The sequence below is a fragment of the Heptranchias perlo genome, chromosome 1 (assembly GCF_035084215.1).
Source record: "Heptranchias perlo isolate sHepPer1 chromosome 1, sHepPer1.hap1, whole genome shotgun sequence".
NCBI classification, from domain to species: Eukaryota; Metazoa; Chordata; class Chondrichthyes; order Hexanchiformes; family Hexanchidae; genus Heptranchias; species Heptranchias perlo.
In genome coordinates, this window is record NC_090325.1 from 121628493 (window position 1) to 121646181 (window position 17689).

General features: G+C 41.9%; 1 protein-coding gene across 3 annotated transcripts in view; it reads left to right on the forward strand.

The window, feature by feature from the left end:
- Positions 1 to 17689, forward strand: part of cnot6l (CCR4-NOT transcription complex, subunit 6-like) — an 85397-nt gene that overhangs the window by 39621 nt on the left and 28087 nt on the right. For all 3 annotated transcript variants that reach the window (XM_067990819.1, XM_067990810.1, XM_067990801.1), the window contains exons 7-8: positions 4967 to 5124; positions 12786 to 12940. In XM_067990819.1, coding sequence (XP_067846920.1) covers positions 4967 to 5124; positions 12786 to 12940 — 313 coding nt within the window. The remainder of the gene's footprint in view (positions 1 to 4966; positions 5125 to 12785; positions 12941 to 17689) is intronic.

A 17689-nucleotide genomic window follows, 5' to 3' on the forward strand; every position in this document is an offset into this window, starting at 1 on the left:
AAACTAGCGTCTTAAACTTAAATAAAGCCAATTACATAGGTATGAGGGGCGAGTTAGCAAAGGTAGATAGGGAATTTAGATTAGATTAAAAGGTATAACGATAGATAGGCAATGGGAAACATTTAAAGAAATATTTCAATATTCTCAACGAATATACATTCCATTGAGAAATTAAAAACTCCACGGGAAAAGTGATCCATCTGTGGCTAACTAAAGAAGTTAAGGATAGTGTTAGATTAAAAGGGGCTTATAATGTTCTGAAGAAGAGTAGTAAGCCTGAGGATTGGGAGAGTTTTAGAAACCAGCGAAGGATGACCAAAAAACTGATTTTAAAAAGGGAGAAAATAGAATGAGAGTAAACTAGCAAGAAATATAAAAACAGATTGTAAGAGCTTCTACAAGTATGTAAAAAGGAAGAGAGTAGCAAAAGTACACATTGGTCCCTTAGAGGCTGAGACAAGAGAAATTATAATGGGGAATAAGGAAATGGCAGAGATGTTAAACAAATATTTTGTATCTGTCTTCACAGTAGAAGACACAAAAAGCATATCAGAAATAGTGGGGAACCAAGGGGCGAATGAGAGTGTGGAACTTGAAATAATTAATATCAGTAGAGAAGAAGTACTAGACAAACTAATGGCACTAAAAGCTGATAAATCCCCGGGACCTGATTGCTTATATCCTAGGGTTCTAAAAGAGGTGGCTGCAGAGATCATGGATGGATTGGTTGTGATCTTCCCAAATTCCCTAGATTCTAGAATGGTCCCAGCGGATTGGAAGGTAGCAAATGTAACACCGCTATTCAAGGAAGGAAGGAGAGAGAAAACAGGGAACTACTGGCCAGTTAGCCTGACATCAGTCATCGGGAAAATGCTGGAATCCATTATTAAGACAGTGGTAACAGGGCACTTAGAAAATCATAATATGATTAGGCAGAGTCAGCATGGTTTTATGAAAGGGAAATTGTGTTTGACAAATCTATTAGGGTTTATTGAGGATGTAGCTAGCAGGGTAGATAAAGGGGAACCAGTGGATGTTGTATATTTGGATTTTCAAAAGGCATTCAATAAGGTGCCACATAAAAGGCTGTTACTAAAGATAAGGCTCATGGGATTGGGGGCAATATATTAGCATGGATAGAGGATTGGTTAACAGAGAACAGAGTAGGGTAAATGGGTCATTTTCAGGTTGGCAGGCTGTAACTAGTGGGGTGCCTCAAGGATCGGTGCTTGGGCCTCAGCTATTTTCAGTCTATATTAATAACTTAGATGAAGGGACTGATTGTAATGCATCCATTTGCATTACAATCAGTCTGAGGATTCAAAGCTGGGTGGGAAAGTAAGCTGTGAGGAGGACACAGAGTCTGCAAAGGGATATAGACGGGTTAAGTGAGTGGGCAAGAAGGTGGCAGATGGAGTATAATGTGGGGAAATGTGAGGTTATTGACTTTGGTAGGAAGAAAAGAAAAACAGAATATTTTTTAAATGGTGAGAAACTTAAATGTTGATATTCAGAGATTTGGGTGTCCTCATAAAAGAAACACAAAAAGTTAGCATGCAGGTACAGCAAGCAATTAGGAAAGCAAATGGCATGTTGGCCTTTATTGCAAGGGGGTTGGTGTACAAGAGTAAAGAAGTCTTGCTACAATTGTTCAGGGCTTTGGTGAGACCACACCTGGAGTACGCTATACAGTTCTGGTCTCCTTATCTAAGATGTACTCGCCTTAGAGGTGTTGCAACAAAGGTTCACTCGATTGATTCCTGGGATGAGAGTGCTTTCCTATGAGGAGAGATTGAGTCGAATGGGCCTATACTGTCTGGAGTTTAGAAGAATGAGAGGTGATCCCATTGAAACATAGAAGATTCCGAGGGGGCTTGACAGGATAGTTGCTGAGCGGTTGTTTCCCCTGGCTGGAGAGCCTAGAACTAGGGCGGCATAGTCTCTGGATAAGGGGTCGGCCATCTAAGACTTGAGATGAGGAATTTCTTCACTCAGGATTGTGAATCTTTGGAATTCTCTGCTCTAGAGGGCTGTGAATGCTGAGTTGTTGAATATATTCAAGGCTGAGATATAGATTTTTGGACTCTTGGGGAATCAAGAGATTTGGGGATTGGGCGGGAAAGTGGACTTGGTTGAAGATCAGCCATGATCTTATTGAATGGCGGAGCAGGCTGGAGGGGTCCGATGGCCTACTCCTCCTATTTCTTATGTTCTTTGAAAGAGCTATCCAATTAGTCCAATTCCCCAGCTCTTTCCCCAGAGCCTTGTAAATTTTTCCTTTTCAAGTACATATTCAATTCCCTTTTGAAAATTACTATTGAATCTTCTTCCAGCACCATTTCAGGCAGTGCATTCCAGATCATTACAACTTGCTGCGTAATCTTTTTTTTTCCTAACTCACTTTTTTGCCATTATCTGTGTCCTCTGGTTACTGACCTACCTGCCAGTGGGAACAGTTTCTCCTTATTTACTCTGTCAAAACCCATCATTTTTGTCAGTCAAAAATAAAAAGCAATCAACTTTGTTACATGTAGTTTTTGTCTGTTTTTGTTTGAGTAAGTTATGATTGTAGTTCAATTTTTAGATGTCAGAACAGTATCTCGGTGGTGGTGCGGTGCAGTGCATTACAGCACAAACATGCTGTTGCCACAAAATGGCATAATGTGTTTTATAAATGCGATCCCCATAGGATGAGTTTTCGGCCTTGGCTGTTTGGTTATGGAGAGTGCAAAGCAAAGCTCAGGTTGATGGAATGAAAGTCTTCTCTCGCTAGGCTATAGGTGTTACGTTTCTATGTGAAATGACATTGGGAAGGATGAACCCAGTTCCGTTCGAGCACAGAACTGCTTACAACTGGCTCCTCTAGTGGACTAATAGGGAAAGGCACCAATTGATGTAGCACAAAGCTATATGGACCAGAAGATCACAGATTAAACCTTAGCTTGTACTGTGTTAGATGATCTCAGCTGTGGTAGTAGTTGAGGATCTGCACTTAACATCAGGTACAGAGGTGAAAAATGATGCACAGCACCTGCTTCTTATGGCTATGTCAGTCCCTGCTGGAAGCGCACATGTTGACAGGAATAGACTGGGCTCTTTTATCTCCACAGTTGAATAGTGTGTTAAATGATGAATGGGCAGCTGACCAAGATATCATGGGGCTTGTGCCATCTGTAGAACTGTACTCCAGCATGAATTAGCACTATCAGGAGAGGAGAGAGAAAATTGGAAGAATTTTTTTTGAAACAGTGATAATTTCACTGATAAAACTAGCTCCCTCAGTGGACTAATGGGGAAAGGCACTGAGGTGTTGTGCAAAGCCTAAGATGGCTGGTATGGACAATGGAAATGTCACACAGGTGTAGCAGGGAGTTGTTCTACTGAGATTTTAGATCAAGTACATTGCTGGAGCAGTGTAGAGGGAACTTGAATTATACTGAGCCCATATTACACCCGACCTGAAAATGCCTATTGATTATGCTACTCTACACTAGAGAGAGCAAACATAGATTTGTAAAGGGTAGGTCAACCTAATTGAATTTTTTGAGGCAGTAACTAAAGTAATCGACAGGGGAATGTCTATGGATGTAGTTTATATGGACTTCCAGGAGGCATTTGATAAGGTTCCATGTAAGAGACTGTTAGCTAAAATTAAAGCTCACGGAAATGAAGGCAAATTATTGTCCTGGTTAGGTGATAGAAGGTGGAGAGTAGGGATAATGGGTATGTACTCTAATTGGAAGGAAGTGACTGGTGGTGTCCTACAAGGATCTTGCTGGGGCCTCAACTACTCACTATATTAATGATTTAGTTGACAGACAAGACAATAGAGAGCAGTGTGTCCATGTTTGCCAATGACACAAAGATTGGTAGCATAGTAAGTAGTGTAGATGGGAGCATAAAATCACAGAGACATTGATTAAGTGAGTGGGCAAAACTATGGAAGATGGATTTCAACACTGGTAAGTGTGAGGCCACCCATTTTGGACCAAATAAGGATAGATCAGAGTAATTTTAAATAGTGAAAAGCTAGGAACAGTGGAGGTCGAGAGAGATTTAGGAATCCATGTACACAGATCGTTAAAATGTAGTGATCAGGTACAAAAAATAATCCAAAAGGCTAATGGAAGTTAGCCTTGATAACTATAGGGCTAGAATATAAAGGGGAGGAAGTTTTGCTACAGCTATACAAAGCCCTGGTTGGACCACATCTGTGTACTGTTCTGGGCACCAGACCTTAGAGATATATTGGCCATGGAAGGAGTGCAGTGCAGATTTACCAGAATGTTACCAGGGCTCCAAGGGTTAAGTTATGAGGAGAAATTACTTAAACTAGGCTTGTATTCCCTGGAATATAGAAGGCTATGGGGTGATTTGATGGAGGTATTTAGGATTTTGAAAGGAATTGATGGAGTAAATAGAGAGAAACTTTTTCCGCTGATGGGGGGAATCGAGGACAAGGGGACGTAACCTTAAAATCAGAGCCAGGCCAGTCAGGAGAGAAGTTAGGAAACACTTCTTCACACACAGGGTGGTCGAAGTGCGGAACTCTCCCACAAAAAGCAGTAGATGCTAGCTCAATAATTATAAATCTGAGCATGTAATTGACATGCAGTTAACACCCTTTTTATAAATGAAAATTGCAATTATTTTGCTTTCTAAATTCCTTATGACTTGCACAATTCCATTTCCAATTAGATTAGCATGTCTGTATGTATTCTAGTATTAATGTTTGACTAGTAATATTCAAAATGTTCTCATGATGCATTTTTTGGTCCACATGGATTTCTATATGTGATGTCCGCATACTTTTGTCTTTACCTCTGCTGTATATATAGAATGTTTGATTTATTTTATTGTGCTCTATTTTGTTTGGATTTTGTAGAATGTTGATCATTGAGATCCCAGTATTGGGTAAACTGCTGATGGTCTACCCGTTTTAATGATGTATGGATTTTCTTTACAGCATTGTTCACTGTCATGTGTTATAATGTTCTATGTGACAAGTATGCCACAAGGCAGCTGTACGGCTACTGCCCATCCTGGGCTTTGAACTGGGAGTACAGGAAAAAGGGAATCATGGAAGAAATTGTAAACTGTGATGCAGACATCCTAAGCCTTCAGGTAAGGCAGATGTGCAACAAAACAGAAACTTTATCTCTTTCTTCCTGTAAGCAACAAGCAAACAGGAATTTAATTCAAACAAACTCAGGAGGGAGCTCTTTGTTCTTAATAGGCTCGATGGGGTAGCTTAGTGTTGGCATCCCAAGTAGTAGGTTTAAGTTCAAATAGCAATCGTCATTGCTTTCTTATAGGGGAAGGAAATAAATTTGGTGTGGAATGGGGAGGGAGCTGACCTGCAATATTAGCGCACCCCATGGTGCAGTATTGTCTGTAGTGATTTCCTATCTTCTTGAAGGATGAGGGAGTGTGTTGCACGTGTTTGTGTGCGTTTCTTCCTCCTCCTCCTCCTCCTCCTCCCACCTCCCTGCCCTCCCCACCTCCACCCTTTTGCATCTTGGGAGGGATGAAACAGAGGAGAAAAATATACAACACTTTCATCCCCTCTCCCCAAGAGTTTTTTTTAAAATGTTGTGCCTTTAAAGACGCATTCAAATATTGTTTCAGAGAATCATAAGCCACATGATGGACAATGGCAACATTGAGAACTTTTACCATTTAGTTAAAATAAATAAGTACAGTATAATCAAATCTTTCTGGGTCTTCTACTTCAATTCAACAGACCTGGAAGCCCCACATAAACTAGTTGGAGCAACTTAACATTTTTGCAGTTTTCTAACATAAGATTTTCCTTTTTGTTTGATGCTATTTTCCCGTAGCTCAGATTTGGTGTGCTGTTTCTCCAACTGCCTCCTCTGTAATTAATGATTTGATTCTGCTAAGACGACCTGTGTGATACATTGATTAGTATGTTTACTGTTGGTTTTTCTGTACAGTTCTAAGATTTTGTATGGAAAATATTAGAAGAACATGCAAGAGGGCTTGGTGGGATAGGGTATTGGATACACGAGGGAGCTGGAGATTTCATCTTAATTAAAAGCGCTCGAGACATATTTAGAGAAGTCATTACTTCCACTGGTATGTTTCATGGGTATCGAATTGGGGGAACAAAGCAAGCAATTTTCCCCCAGTGTTGGAGTACATTGCAGTAGTTGTGCACCCCTTGGCAAGTCGTGTGTGTGTGTGTGTGTGTGTGTGTGTGTGTCCGAGCCCCAATCCTTCCGATTTCGGGAGACATGAAACAAAGGGGAGGAAAAAAGCAGAACTGTTTCCTCCCTCATTACCCATCTCTCAACATCCATTTCAAAATTATGTATTTAAAGGCCCATTCAAATGTTTCTTCAAGAATCATAGGTAGTATGATGGACAACTGCCAATGTGAAACAGTTTCCCGATTGCTTGCTTGTAGTGGGTTTGGTGCTGCTTGTATGTTGGGAGAATTTTAAATTGGGGTAGGTCTTCAGCTTGCTGCTGAGGCTCTCAAGGTATTTTATCTTCAGGGATATAGTAGATGCACTTTCAGGGGAGTAACATCTGTGTGCCACTGACAAAATGCATTTTTTTATGGTTGGTTTTAATTTAGTGGCTGTCCCTTTAAATCCAGTCACTGTATATAGTCAGTTTAAACTGAGTAGTTCAGATTCCTATGCCAAGTCTATTTTGATACATGGTTGCAAGCTTTGTTAATTAAAGGCTGGAGAAATAATTCAAATGTAAACGTGCTGTGTGGTTTGTTCAGCCTGTGTGTGACTGATCCTTTTAAAAAAAAATTTGGTCTGAAATTCAACACCCAGGAAGCCCTGGTAACTTTCTTGTGTGATATAAAAAGCTGTTCTCTTCAAATCAAAGAGTCAGTTTGAAACTCCTGAAAGCAAGAAAAATTAAGCTTGAATTTCCAAGTAACAATGTAGATTAATTGGGCTCCCATACTAGTTTTTAAAAAAAAATTCAGGGATAAAACCACTTATCTAAAAGTTAATTATAATGAGTTTCCTTATTCTTAAGAGTTGCGATCTTCATATTTTTTTTTCTTGAGGACTTGAGTGCAAGGATGTCTGTTGTAAATATATAGTTATTGTATGACTGTTACATAAGTGCTTGTTCATCTTTTGTTTAACCTGTTTATTTAATATTTTTAACTTAGAACATCACATCAGATCTCATTTTATTACTTTCAAAGATAGGAGTGAAATCTTATGTGGACAGAAGATAAAGTCTAGTAGCTAAAAGAAATTACCAGTCCAGAGTAAGCTGTTGTAAACATGTAGTGAACATTCTAATGATTTTTGGCTTTTATTCTTTAAGGCACTACTTTCATCCCTCACCTTTGCTTCTATGTCTTGTCCATGTGGGATAGATAGTCGTGTATAACAATGTGGGAGGGCCTCTAAGGCCAGAAATGGGTAGAATATTCACCATGGTTTTACAATCATAAATGACATCCTCTGTCACTGTGTTGCATTATCCTTCCTTGTCCTCCTCAACCTTTTTCTGCAGCTTTTGACACCATGGACCACACCATCTTCCTCCATTTTCCAGCTCAGTGATACTGTCCTTGCTTGGTTCCACTCTTGCCTATCTGATTGTACCCAGAGTATCTCCAGCAATGGCTTATTTTCCACTCCTGCGTTGATGCCTCTGCAGTCCCCCAAAGATCTTTCTTTGGCCCCCTCCATTTTCTCATCTACATCTGCAAATTAGTGACATCATCTTCAGACATGAGGTCAGCTTCCACATGTATATTGACGACACTCAGATTTACTTCACCACCTCTTTTGACCTCTCCACTGTCTGTGTTTTCAGACTGATTTGTTTGATATCCTGTCTGGAATGAGATGCAATTTCCTACATTGGCCCCCGCTCCCCTACTTTTAAATTCCCTGCATTTAAATTCTTCATAACCTTGTGCCTCCCTATCTCTGTAGCCTCCTCCAGCCCAACAACCACCATTCCCTAAATACTCTATTCCTCCGATTCAGGCCTCTTGTTTACTCTTGCTCCTGTCACCCCACTATTAGTGGCTGTGGCTTCAGCTCCTACACCCAAGCTCTGGAATTTCTTCCCTAAGCCCCTCTGTCTATCCATCTCCCTCTAATCCTTTAAGACCCTTTTTTTAAAAAACATACCACTTCGACCAAGCTTTTGGTCACCCCTTCTAATATTTCTGTCTTTGACTTGGTGCTCTACTTTTTGTTTACATCTCTGTGAGGTGCCATGGAATGTTTTATTATGTTCAAGGCACTTTATAAATGCAAGTTGTTGTTTTGAAGGGGACATTTCTTCCTGTGAGGTGGCTGAGAATTGACAAAAATTCAGCTCAAATACTTTCAGATTTCTTGGGATGTCTGCTATTATCAGCACTCAAACCCATGTTTAATTTTTAGCTAATAATCTGAGTTTTTTTAACACCACTGTTTTCCTCTGACTGTTGATACACATTCATATGGATCAAGGATCTTTCACTTAATTTGTAAAATCTTCTTTCAAGTACTCCTGTGTTTCCCAGCCATATTGTTTAATCATTCTGTATCTCATATCCTTTTCCAAAAGCAAAGAAGGCTGTGTCTTTATTACAAGGGGAGTGTCCCATTATGTTTTTATCATTTTGCTGTTTTTATGTACCAACGAGATTGTAATGATCACAACTTGTTGCTGATTGTATCTGGTGCAACAAATTATAAATGTGAATAGTGTAGAGCACTATAAAAGTTTGTACTCCCTTTTTATTTGACATATAGGTTGCTTCAGTGACTTATTGTGGAGTTTCTGTGTGCTTTTCAGTGTAGTTGATGTTAGAATCATACAATGGTTACAGCACAGAAGGAGGCCATTCGGCCCAATGAGCCCGTGCTGGCTCTCTGCAAAAGCAATCCAGCAAGTCCCACTCCCCTGCCCTTTCCCCATAGCCCGAAAAAATTTTTTCCCTTCAAGTACTTATCCAATTCCTTTTTGAAAACCATGATTGAATCTGCCTCCACCACCCTTCCAGGCAGTGCATTCCAGATCGTAACCCCTCGCCGCATAAAGTTTTTCCTCATGTCACTTTTGGTTCTTTTGCCAATCACCTTAAATCTGTGTCCTCTGGTTCTTGACCCTTCCACCAATGGGAACAGTTTCTTTTTATTTACTTTATCTAAACCAGTCATGATTTTGAACACCTCTATCAAATCTCCTCTCTAAGGAGAACAACCCCAGCTTCTCCAGTCTATGCATGTAACTGAAGTCCACCATCCCTGGAACCATTCTGGTAAATCTTTTCTGCACCCTCTCTAAGACCTTCACATCCTCCCAAAGTGCGGTGCCCAGAATGGGATACAATACTCCAGTTGTGGCCTTACCAGTGTTTTATGAAGGTTCATCATAACCACCTTGCTTTTGTACTCTATGCCTCTATTTATAAAGCCCAGGATCCTGTATGCTTTTTTAACCGCTTTCTCAACCTGCCCTGCCACCTTCAACAACCTGTGCACATATACCCCCAGGTCTCTCTGTTCCCGCACCCCCTTCAGAATTCTACCGTTTAGTTTATATTGCCTCTCCTTGTTCTTCCTGACAAAATGTATCACTTCACACTTTTCTCTGCGTTAAAATTTCATCTGCCACGGGTCCACCCATTCCACCAGCTCGAGAACCTCTTGAAGTCTATCACTATCCTCTCCACTGTTAATTACACTTCCGAGTTTTGTGTCATCTGCAAGTTTTGAAATTGCACCTTGTACACCCAAGTCCAAGCCATCCGGCGCCGACTTGATGGGCCGAATGGCCTCCTTCCATGCTGTAACCTTTCTAGGCTTCCATGATTGCCCTCATCAGCCCCCTCTGTTGCCTCAACAAAAAACTCAATCAAGTTAGTTAAAAATAATTTGCCTTTAACAAATCCGTGCTGGCTTTCCTTAATTAATCCACACTTGTGAAAGTGACTGTTAATTTTGTCCTGGATTATTGTTTCTAAAAGCTTCCCCACCACAGAGGTTAAACTGACTGGCCTGTAGTTGCTGGGTTTATCCTTACACCCTTTTTGAACAAGGATCCAAAATGTTGTCAAACTGGATGCTTAAAATGTCATAGGCTTTTCTCCTTTCCCTTCATAACAACTGTTAACGTGTATGGTTTCTTTCTTCCCTTCTCCCTCCCCTCAAACTAAAGGACCAACAGATGTGATATACCAGCACTGGCCAGAATTCAAGTTTGAGAGTTGACTTTACCACAGGCCTTTGATCCTCAGTACATTTTTATATACAAATTTCAGTTTTTTGATTGCCACTAAATGCACTTCAACATGCAGCATAGAAAATAAACGTTAAACTCAATATTGGTCTTGTAAATTCCCGCACAATGCATTATGTTTCACCTAATGTATTGCCGAAAGGGCAATCCCTATGTGTATTTATATAATTTTTAAACACTATTGTGCACTGTAGCCAAAATGATGATCGTGGAGAAATCACTTCATTATTTTAAACAATTTTTTTGGTGCTTTAGTTTCCCATATATTGTCTTGACATGCCTCTGGAAACTGTAAGCTCAGTGACTTGGTGAGAGATTGTGCTCACTTACAATAGAGTAGTGGATATTAAACAGAGGCTCAAATCCAGTCAGTCTGTACTATTAAGCAGTTTTTTTTCACACATCAAACTCTTTTTAACATAATTACACGCTACCATTTAACACAGGGATTATTATTTATTTAAGACAAGGAAGGGGTACCAGCCGCACATCCTTTTGTTTGAATATCTGCTGCCTGAGTATTGTGCATTCTAGACTGATTCCAGAATTAAGTGAATAGAGCTATGAAGAGGAATTTGTTACTCTGGGACTTTTCTTGAAAATAGAAGATTGATAATCTTGAATACTTCTTTAAATCAATTGAGAATTTGAATCTAGATAAGTTTTTCTACCATGTTTTTAGAGTCATAGTTTCAGATTAAGAACACCAAAATAAAAGTTAATGCAGGCAAGGTATCTTCAATAAAAGAATGCTAAACATGTAAAACAGACTACCAGCAAGGGAGGTAGAATATGAAACAATGATGGGGTTCAAAAATGGAGTGGACAAGTTTTGTCATCAAGTTGATTCACTACTGGATTAGATCTGGAAGTGCATCAAGAAAATCTTGTGGGAAGTTAGATTGGTAGGCTAGATGCATCAATGATCAGCTCCTGTCTAAGTTTGTTACTATATCCGTATACTGTTGTGATATTTTAGTACATTGTAATATCATTATCTCTGCATTCAGTGCAATTATTGAATGAAGGAGTTATGAAATTGTTCGGTTAACAAAATGTTTTGTGATGGGGAGATTTCAGCATTGGGCATTAGAGTTGTATATTTCAGTTTTGTGCATAGGCAGCAGATGAAGAATGTGGTGCAAGTCACAACTCTGGATAAATTATTCATTTTTGTTCCTTGTCCGTTAACTGCTTTGCACATTCACTTCATGTGGTGCTCTTTCTCGGACCTAGTCCTGAAGGGCTTGCATCTTAACTACTTTTGCATAAGTATTTTTTCTTAACTTGCGTAGCTGTAGTATGCTATTTCCTGCAGCTTATTAGTAAGGATATTTATAGAATCAAAAGAGAGGGATTCTTGATGTACAAATATTGGGAGGTATCTGTAGGCAGGATCCTATGATGTAAAATTACATGACTAAGAAGTCAGTCGGGCTTTAAACATTGTATCACTTTTGGGTCTTGGAGGTTCTGAACATTGCTACATTTTGGCAAAGCTTCAATATATATATATATATATATAACTCATCAAAATACTACTGCAGTAGGAACCCCAGCAGGTCTAGTGATTGTGTTGATCTCTCACTCACTTAGGATAACCAGGTTCAAATTTCAGCCTTGACTTCATTACCACCTTCTGGCTCAGTGGTCTATCTAAGAATGAGGAAAACTTTATCTCTGAGACCTTGAACATTCTGTGAAAGTTCCTCCTGTGAGAAGATGATAGTCTATGATATTGTTGTTGAAAAGGTACAGAGGCTGACAATGAAGAGGGTTCTGAATATGAAGAAATTAATTTGAATTATTTTGTTTTATAAAAAAAGAAACTTTGAGGTGATCTAAGTGACGCTTTTAAGATAAAGCAAATTGACCATAATGATCCAGACAAACTGTTCATTATGGCAAAGGAGTCACATGTCACTTTTTTTTTGTTGAGGGCTAGGGGCCAGAGGAACAGAAGTTTAAAAAAAATAGAATGTTTGGAGTAAGAAGTAAAGATTTTTTTTCTCCCAAAAATCAACAATATTGTGGAATAAATTACTAGTAAGGACCAGTAGAGTACACACTACAAATGGGTACAAGAGGCAATTGTACGCTTTTGGAGAGAAGGGATTGAGAGATACGGTGAAAAATATGTAAATTGAGTTGATCTATCAAAAGCAATGGGCTTGCTTAGCTCTACTAATCTTTTTCTGTTCCTAAAAAATCTTGTAATTTTGTAGTGGCATTGCATAATGGCCTTGGATAGGTCCCACAGCAAATATTAAGAATGCCTGCTTTCTCTTCAAAAAAAAAAACTGGAGGACAGTGCTGAGCTGGAAAAAGGGCTGTAGGCAGAAGACTTTCATTTTGGGTCCAAGCCACTTTTGTTTGAAGAATTTTTTAACGTGTTTCAAAGCCTCTTCCATGAAATTCATATTGAGTGCCAAGTTTTATGCTTTTAAATTAAATTTACATTGAGTTTTTAGCCAATTGTGCAGATTTTGTGTTTTGATAGATGTTTGAGATTAAAAATGTTTTTTTTTCTTTAATAGGAAGTAGAAACAGAGCAATACTTTAACCTCTTCCTGCCGGAGTTGAAGCAGCGAGGATATGATGGGTTCTTCTGTCCAAAATCTCGTGCCAAATTAATGTCTGAACAGGAAAGGAAGCATGTAGATGGATGCGCAATATTCTTCAAAACGGAGAAGTACGTGTAAACTGTTGGGTAATATACTGCCTGTTTCCTAGTTACTCACTGTTGATTGCTGTTCTAAATTGGTCAATTTATAATCCTTGTCAATTTCACTATGGATACTGATGTATGTTGGTGGCATTAACTACACTCATCACTGGTGTCTATTATGACTGCCACGGTCAACGAAAAACAACAAATCCAGAGTAAGGCAACCTCATGAATTTACAGTGTGATTTATAAAATAATGCATTCTCTAGAATGAATTGAAGGCTATAATCTAATTTTGGTGTTAAGGTGATAGCTGATGTGGTTTACGTTGTCTTCTAAACACCGATGAACTTATGGTTTGTCTGGCTAGTTGTTCTCTCTTACTGCAAATGTAGGCTTCTTGCTAGAAAACATAATTCACAGTAGCAGAGTATAACTTACTTTCCCATTTTATGTTTGTGGTAGCCCTTGTGACAACAGAGATGAGGAGCTGCAACAACAACAACAGCAACTTGCATTTATATAGCGCCTTTAACGTAGTAAAACGTCCAAGGCGCTTCACAAGTGTTATCTAACAAAATTTGACACCGAGCCACATAAGGAGCTATCAGCACAGGTGACCAAAAGCTTGGTCAAAGGTAGATTTTAAGGAGCGTTTTAAAGGAGGAGAGAGAGAATTGGAGAGGTTTAGGGAGGGAATTTCAGAGCTTAGGGCCTAGGCAGCTGAAGGCACGGCCACCAACGGTGGAGTGATTAAAATCGGGGCTGCGCAAGAGGCAAGAATTGGAGGAGCGCAGAGATCTCGAAGAAACATAGAGATCCCTGAGGGTGTAGGAGGTTACAGAGATTTGGGGGGGAGGTGGGTGACGAGGCCATGGATGGATTTGAAATCAAGGATGAGAATTTTAAAATCGAGGCGTTCCTGGACCAGGAGCCAATGTAGGTCAGCGAACACTGGTGATGGGCGAATGAGACTTGGTGCATATTAGGGTACGGGTAGCAGAGTTTTGGATGAGCTCAAGTTTATGGAGGGTGGAAGATGGGAGACCAGCCAGGAGAACATTGGAATAGTTAAGTCTAGAGGTAACAAAGACATGGATGAGGGTTTCAGCAGCAGATGAGCTGAGGCAGGGCAGAGATGGACGATGTTATGGAGCTGGAAGTAGGCGGTCTTGGTAATGGACTGGATCTGTAGTCAGAAGCTCATCTCCGGGTCAAATAGAATGCCAAGGTTGCGAACAGTCTGATTCAGCCTCAGATAGTGGCCAGGGAGAGGGATGGAGTCAGTGGCTAGGGAACAGAGTTTGCGGTGGGGACCAAAGACAATTGCTTCGGTCTTCCCAATGTTAAGTTGGACGAAATTTTTGCTCATCGGGCAAGCAGTGTGACAAGTTAGAGACAGTGGAGGGGTCGAGAGAGAGGTGGTGAGGTAGAATTGGGCGTTGTCAGCGTACATGTGGAATCTAACGTGTTTTTGGATTTCGTTGAGGGGCAGCATGTAGATGAGAAATAGGAGAGGGCCATGGAGAGATCCTTGGGGGACTCCAGAGGTAACAGTGTGGGAGTGGGAAGAGAAGCCAGTACAGGTGATTCTCTGGATAGATAGATTAGAATGGAACCGGGCAAGTGCAGTCCCACCCAGCTGGATGACAGAGGAGGTGTTGGAGGAGGATGGTGTGTTCTACCATGTCAAAGGTTGCAGAAGGGTTGAGAAGGATGAGGAGGGATAGTTTACCGTGGCCTCAGTCACACAGGATGCCATTTGTGACTTTGATAAGGGCCATTTCAATACTGTGGCAGGGGCAGAAACCTGATTGGAGGGATTCAAGCATGGAATTGGGGGAAAGATGGCAACGGATTTGGGAGGCAACAACACGTTCAAGGTCTTTGGATAGGATAGGGATGTTGAAGATGGGGGGGGTGGTTTGCAAGGACAGAGGGGTCAAGTGTGCGTTTTTTGAGGAGGGGGGTGATGAGGATAGATTTGAGGGGTGGGGGACAGTACCTGAGGAGAGAGAACCAATAACAATATCAGCTAACATGGAGGCCAGGAAGGGAAGTTGGGTGGTCAGCAGATTGGTGGGAATAGGGTCGAAGGAGCAGGAGGTGGGTCTCGTGGTCAAGATGAGTTCGGAGAGGAACGAGAAAAAGATGTGAGTTCAGGGCTAAGGCAGGTGAAACCGTAGCGGAAGTTTGGCTTGATAGGTATGGGAAGGGAGGGAAGCGATTGTTCTCAATCTTAGTGACAAAGAAGTCCATGAGCTCCTCGCACTTTTCGTTGGAGGTGAGGGTGGAGGGGGCAGCGGATGGGATTAAGAAGATGGTTTGTAGTGGAGAAGAGAATCTGGGGGTTATCTTACATTCCAGTATGATCTTGGAATAGTGAGCAGTTTTGGCAGTGGAGAGCAGGACCCAATAGTGCTTCGTGATCCAGCCAGATCTGGCGATGAATGGCTAAACCAGTTGTCCACCATAAATGTTCAAGTCTGTGTCCCTTGGAATTAAGGGAGTGGAGATAAGGGCCATACCAGGGAGAACGACTAGGGTGAGAGAGAATAATGGCTTTAATGGGGACGAGGGCACCAAAGGTGTAGGTGAGGGTGTGATTGAGCAGATCGGTAGCTGCAGAAATGTCGTGGTGAATGGAGGGCCAAAGGCTGGACAGTTTGGAATTTGAAAGTGCTGTTGTAAGTGACTTGTGGATAGTTTTTTCCAGGGGTGGACACAGAAGGAAGTGGGTCAGGAAGCGGGATGCGGGTGGAGAGGGACACAAGGAAGTGATAAAAGATGGCCTTACCGGAATTGACACGTTGGGAGTAGAGAGGCTACGTGAGGCGGCAAGATCGAGGGAGTGGCTGTGAATATGGGTAGGGGAGTTTATATGGAGGGAGAGATTAAGGGAGGATAGGAGGGCAGGGAACTCAGAGGAGAGAGAGCATGACGAGTTGAGATGGAGGTTGAAATCACCGAGAATGAGAAGTCGTTCGGTGCAGAGGCTGAGGGAGGAAAGCAATGAAGATATCTTCAGATTAAATGAGAAACTTGGCGTGGTACTCAGTTGGGTGGTAGAGAATGACTATTTTAGAGGTGAGACGGGTGAAACAAGGTGAGATGCTTAAAGGAAGAGAAGATGCCAGAGGAGTAGGGGCACAGACGAAAGTGTGAATTGGTGATGAGGGCCACACCGCTACGGTCTGGGTGGGGCAAGTGGTGGAAGATATAGCCAGGTGGGGAGGCTTCATTAAGGGGGAAAGTATTGTCACCCAGGTTTCCATCGAGGCCATGATGTCAATGCAATCCTCCACAATAAGCTCATGGGTGGCAAGGGCCTTGTTCCCAAGTGAACAACCTTCTGCAGGGAGATGCAGAGAGGGGCAGTGATAGCTGATCTGCTAGCAGAGTCCACAGGTTCAGCATTGGGAGGGTTGAGTGGGATGGGAAGGAGATTTTTAAAAATTCATTCATGGGATGTGGGTAACGCTGGCAAGGCCAGCATTTATTGCCCATTTCTAATTGCCCTTGAGAAGGTGGTGGTGAGCTGCCGTCTTGAACCGCTGCACTGTGGTGAAGGTACTTCAACAGTGCTGTTAGGAAGGGAGTTCCAGGATTTTGACCCAGTGACAATGAAGGAATAGCGATATATTTCCAAGTTGGGATGGTGTGTGACTTGGAGGGGAATGTGCAGGTTGGTGGTGTTTCCATGTGCCTGCTGCCCTTGTTCTAGGTGTTAAAGGTCGCGGGTTTGGGAGTTGCTGTCGAAGAAGCCTTGGTGAGTTGCTGCAGTGTATCCTGTAGATGGTGCAGCCTGCAGTCATGGTGCGCTGGTGGTGGAGGGAGTGAATCTTTAAGGTGGTGGATGGGGTGCTAATCAAGCGGGCTGCTTTGTCCTGAATGGTGTTGAGCTTCATGTGTGTTGTTGGAGAAGCACTCATCCAGGCAAGTGGAGAGTATTCCATCGCACTCCTGACATGCGCCTTTGTAGATGGTGAAAAGGCTTTGGGGAGTCAGGAGGTGAATCACTCGCCGCAGAATACCCGGCCTCTGACCTGCTGTTGTAGCCACAGTATTTATATGGCTGGTCCAGTTAAGTTTCTGGTCAATGGTGACCCCCAGGATGTTGGTGGGGGATTTTGCAATGGTAATGACGTTGAATGTCAAGGGGAGATGGTCATTGCCTGGCACTTGTCTGGCACAAATGTTACTTGCCACTTATCAGCCCAAGTCTGGATGTTGTCCAGGTCTTGCTGCATGTGGGCACAGACTGCTTCATTTTCTGAGGGGTTGTGAATGGAACTGAACACTGTGCAAACATCCCCACCTGTGACCTTATGATGGAGGGAAGATTATTGATGAAGCAGCTGAAGATGTTTGGGCCTAGGACACTGCACTGGGGAACTCCTGCAGCGATGTCCTGGGGCTGAGATGATTGTCCTCCAACAACCACTATCACCTTTGTGCTTGGTATGCCTCCAGCCACTGGAGAGTTTTCCCCTGATTCCCATTGACTTCAATTTTACAAGGGCTCCTTGGTGCCACACTCGGTCAAATGCTGCCTTGATGTCAAGGGCAGTCACTCTCCCCTCACCTCTGGAATTCAGTTCTTTTGTCCATGTTTGGACCAAGGCTGTAACGAGGTATGGAACCGAGTGGTCCTGGCAGAACCCAAACTGAGCATCGGTGAGCAGGTTATTGATGAGTAAGTGCCACTTGATAGCACTGTTGACGACAACTTCCAGCACTTTGCTGATGATTGAGAGTAGACTGACGGAGCGG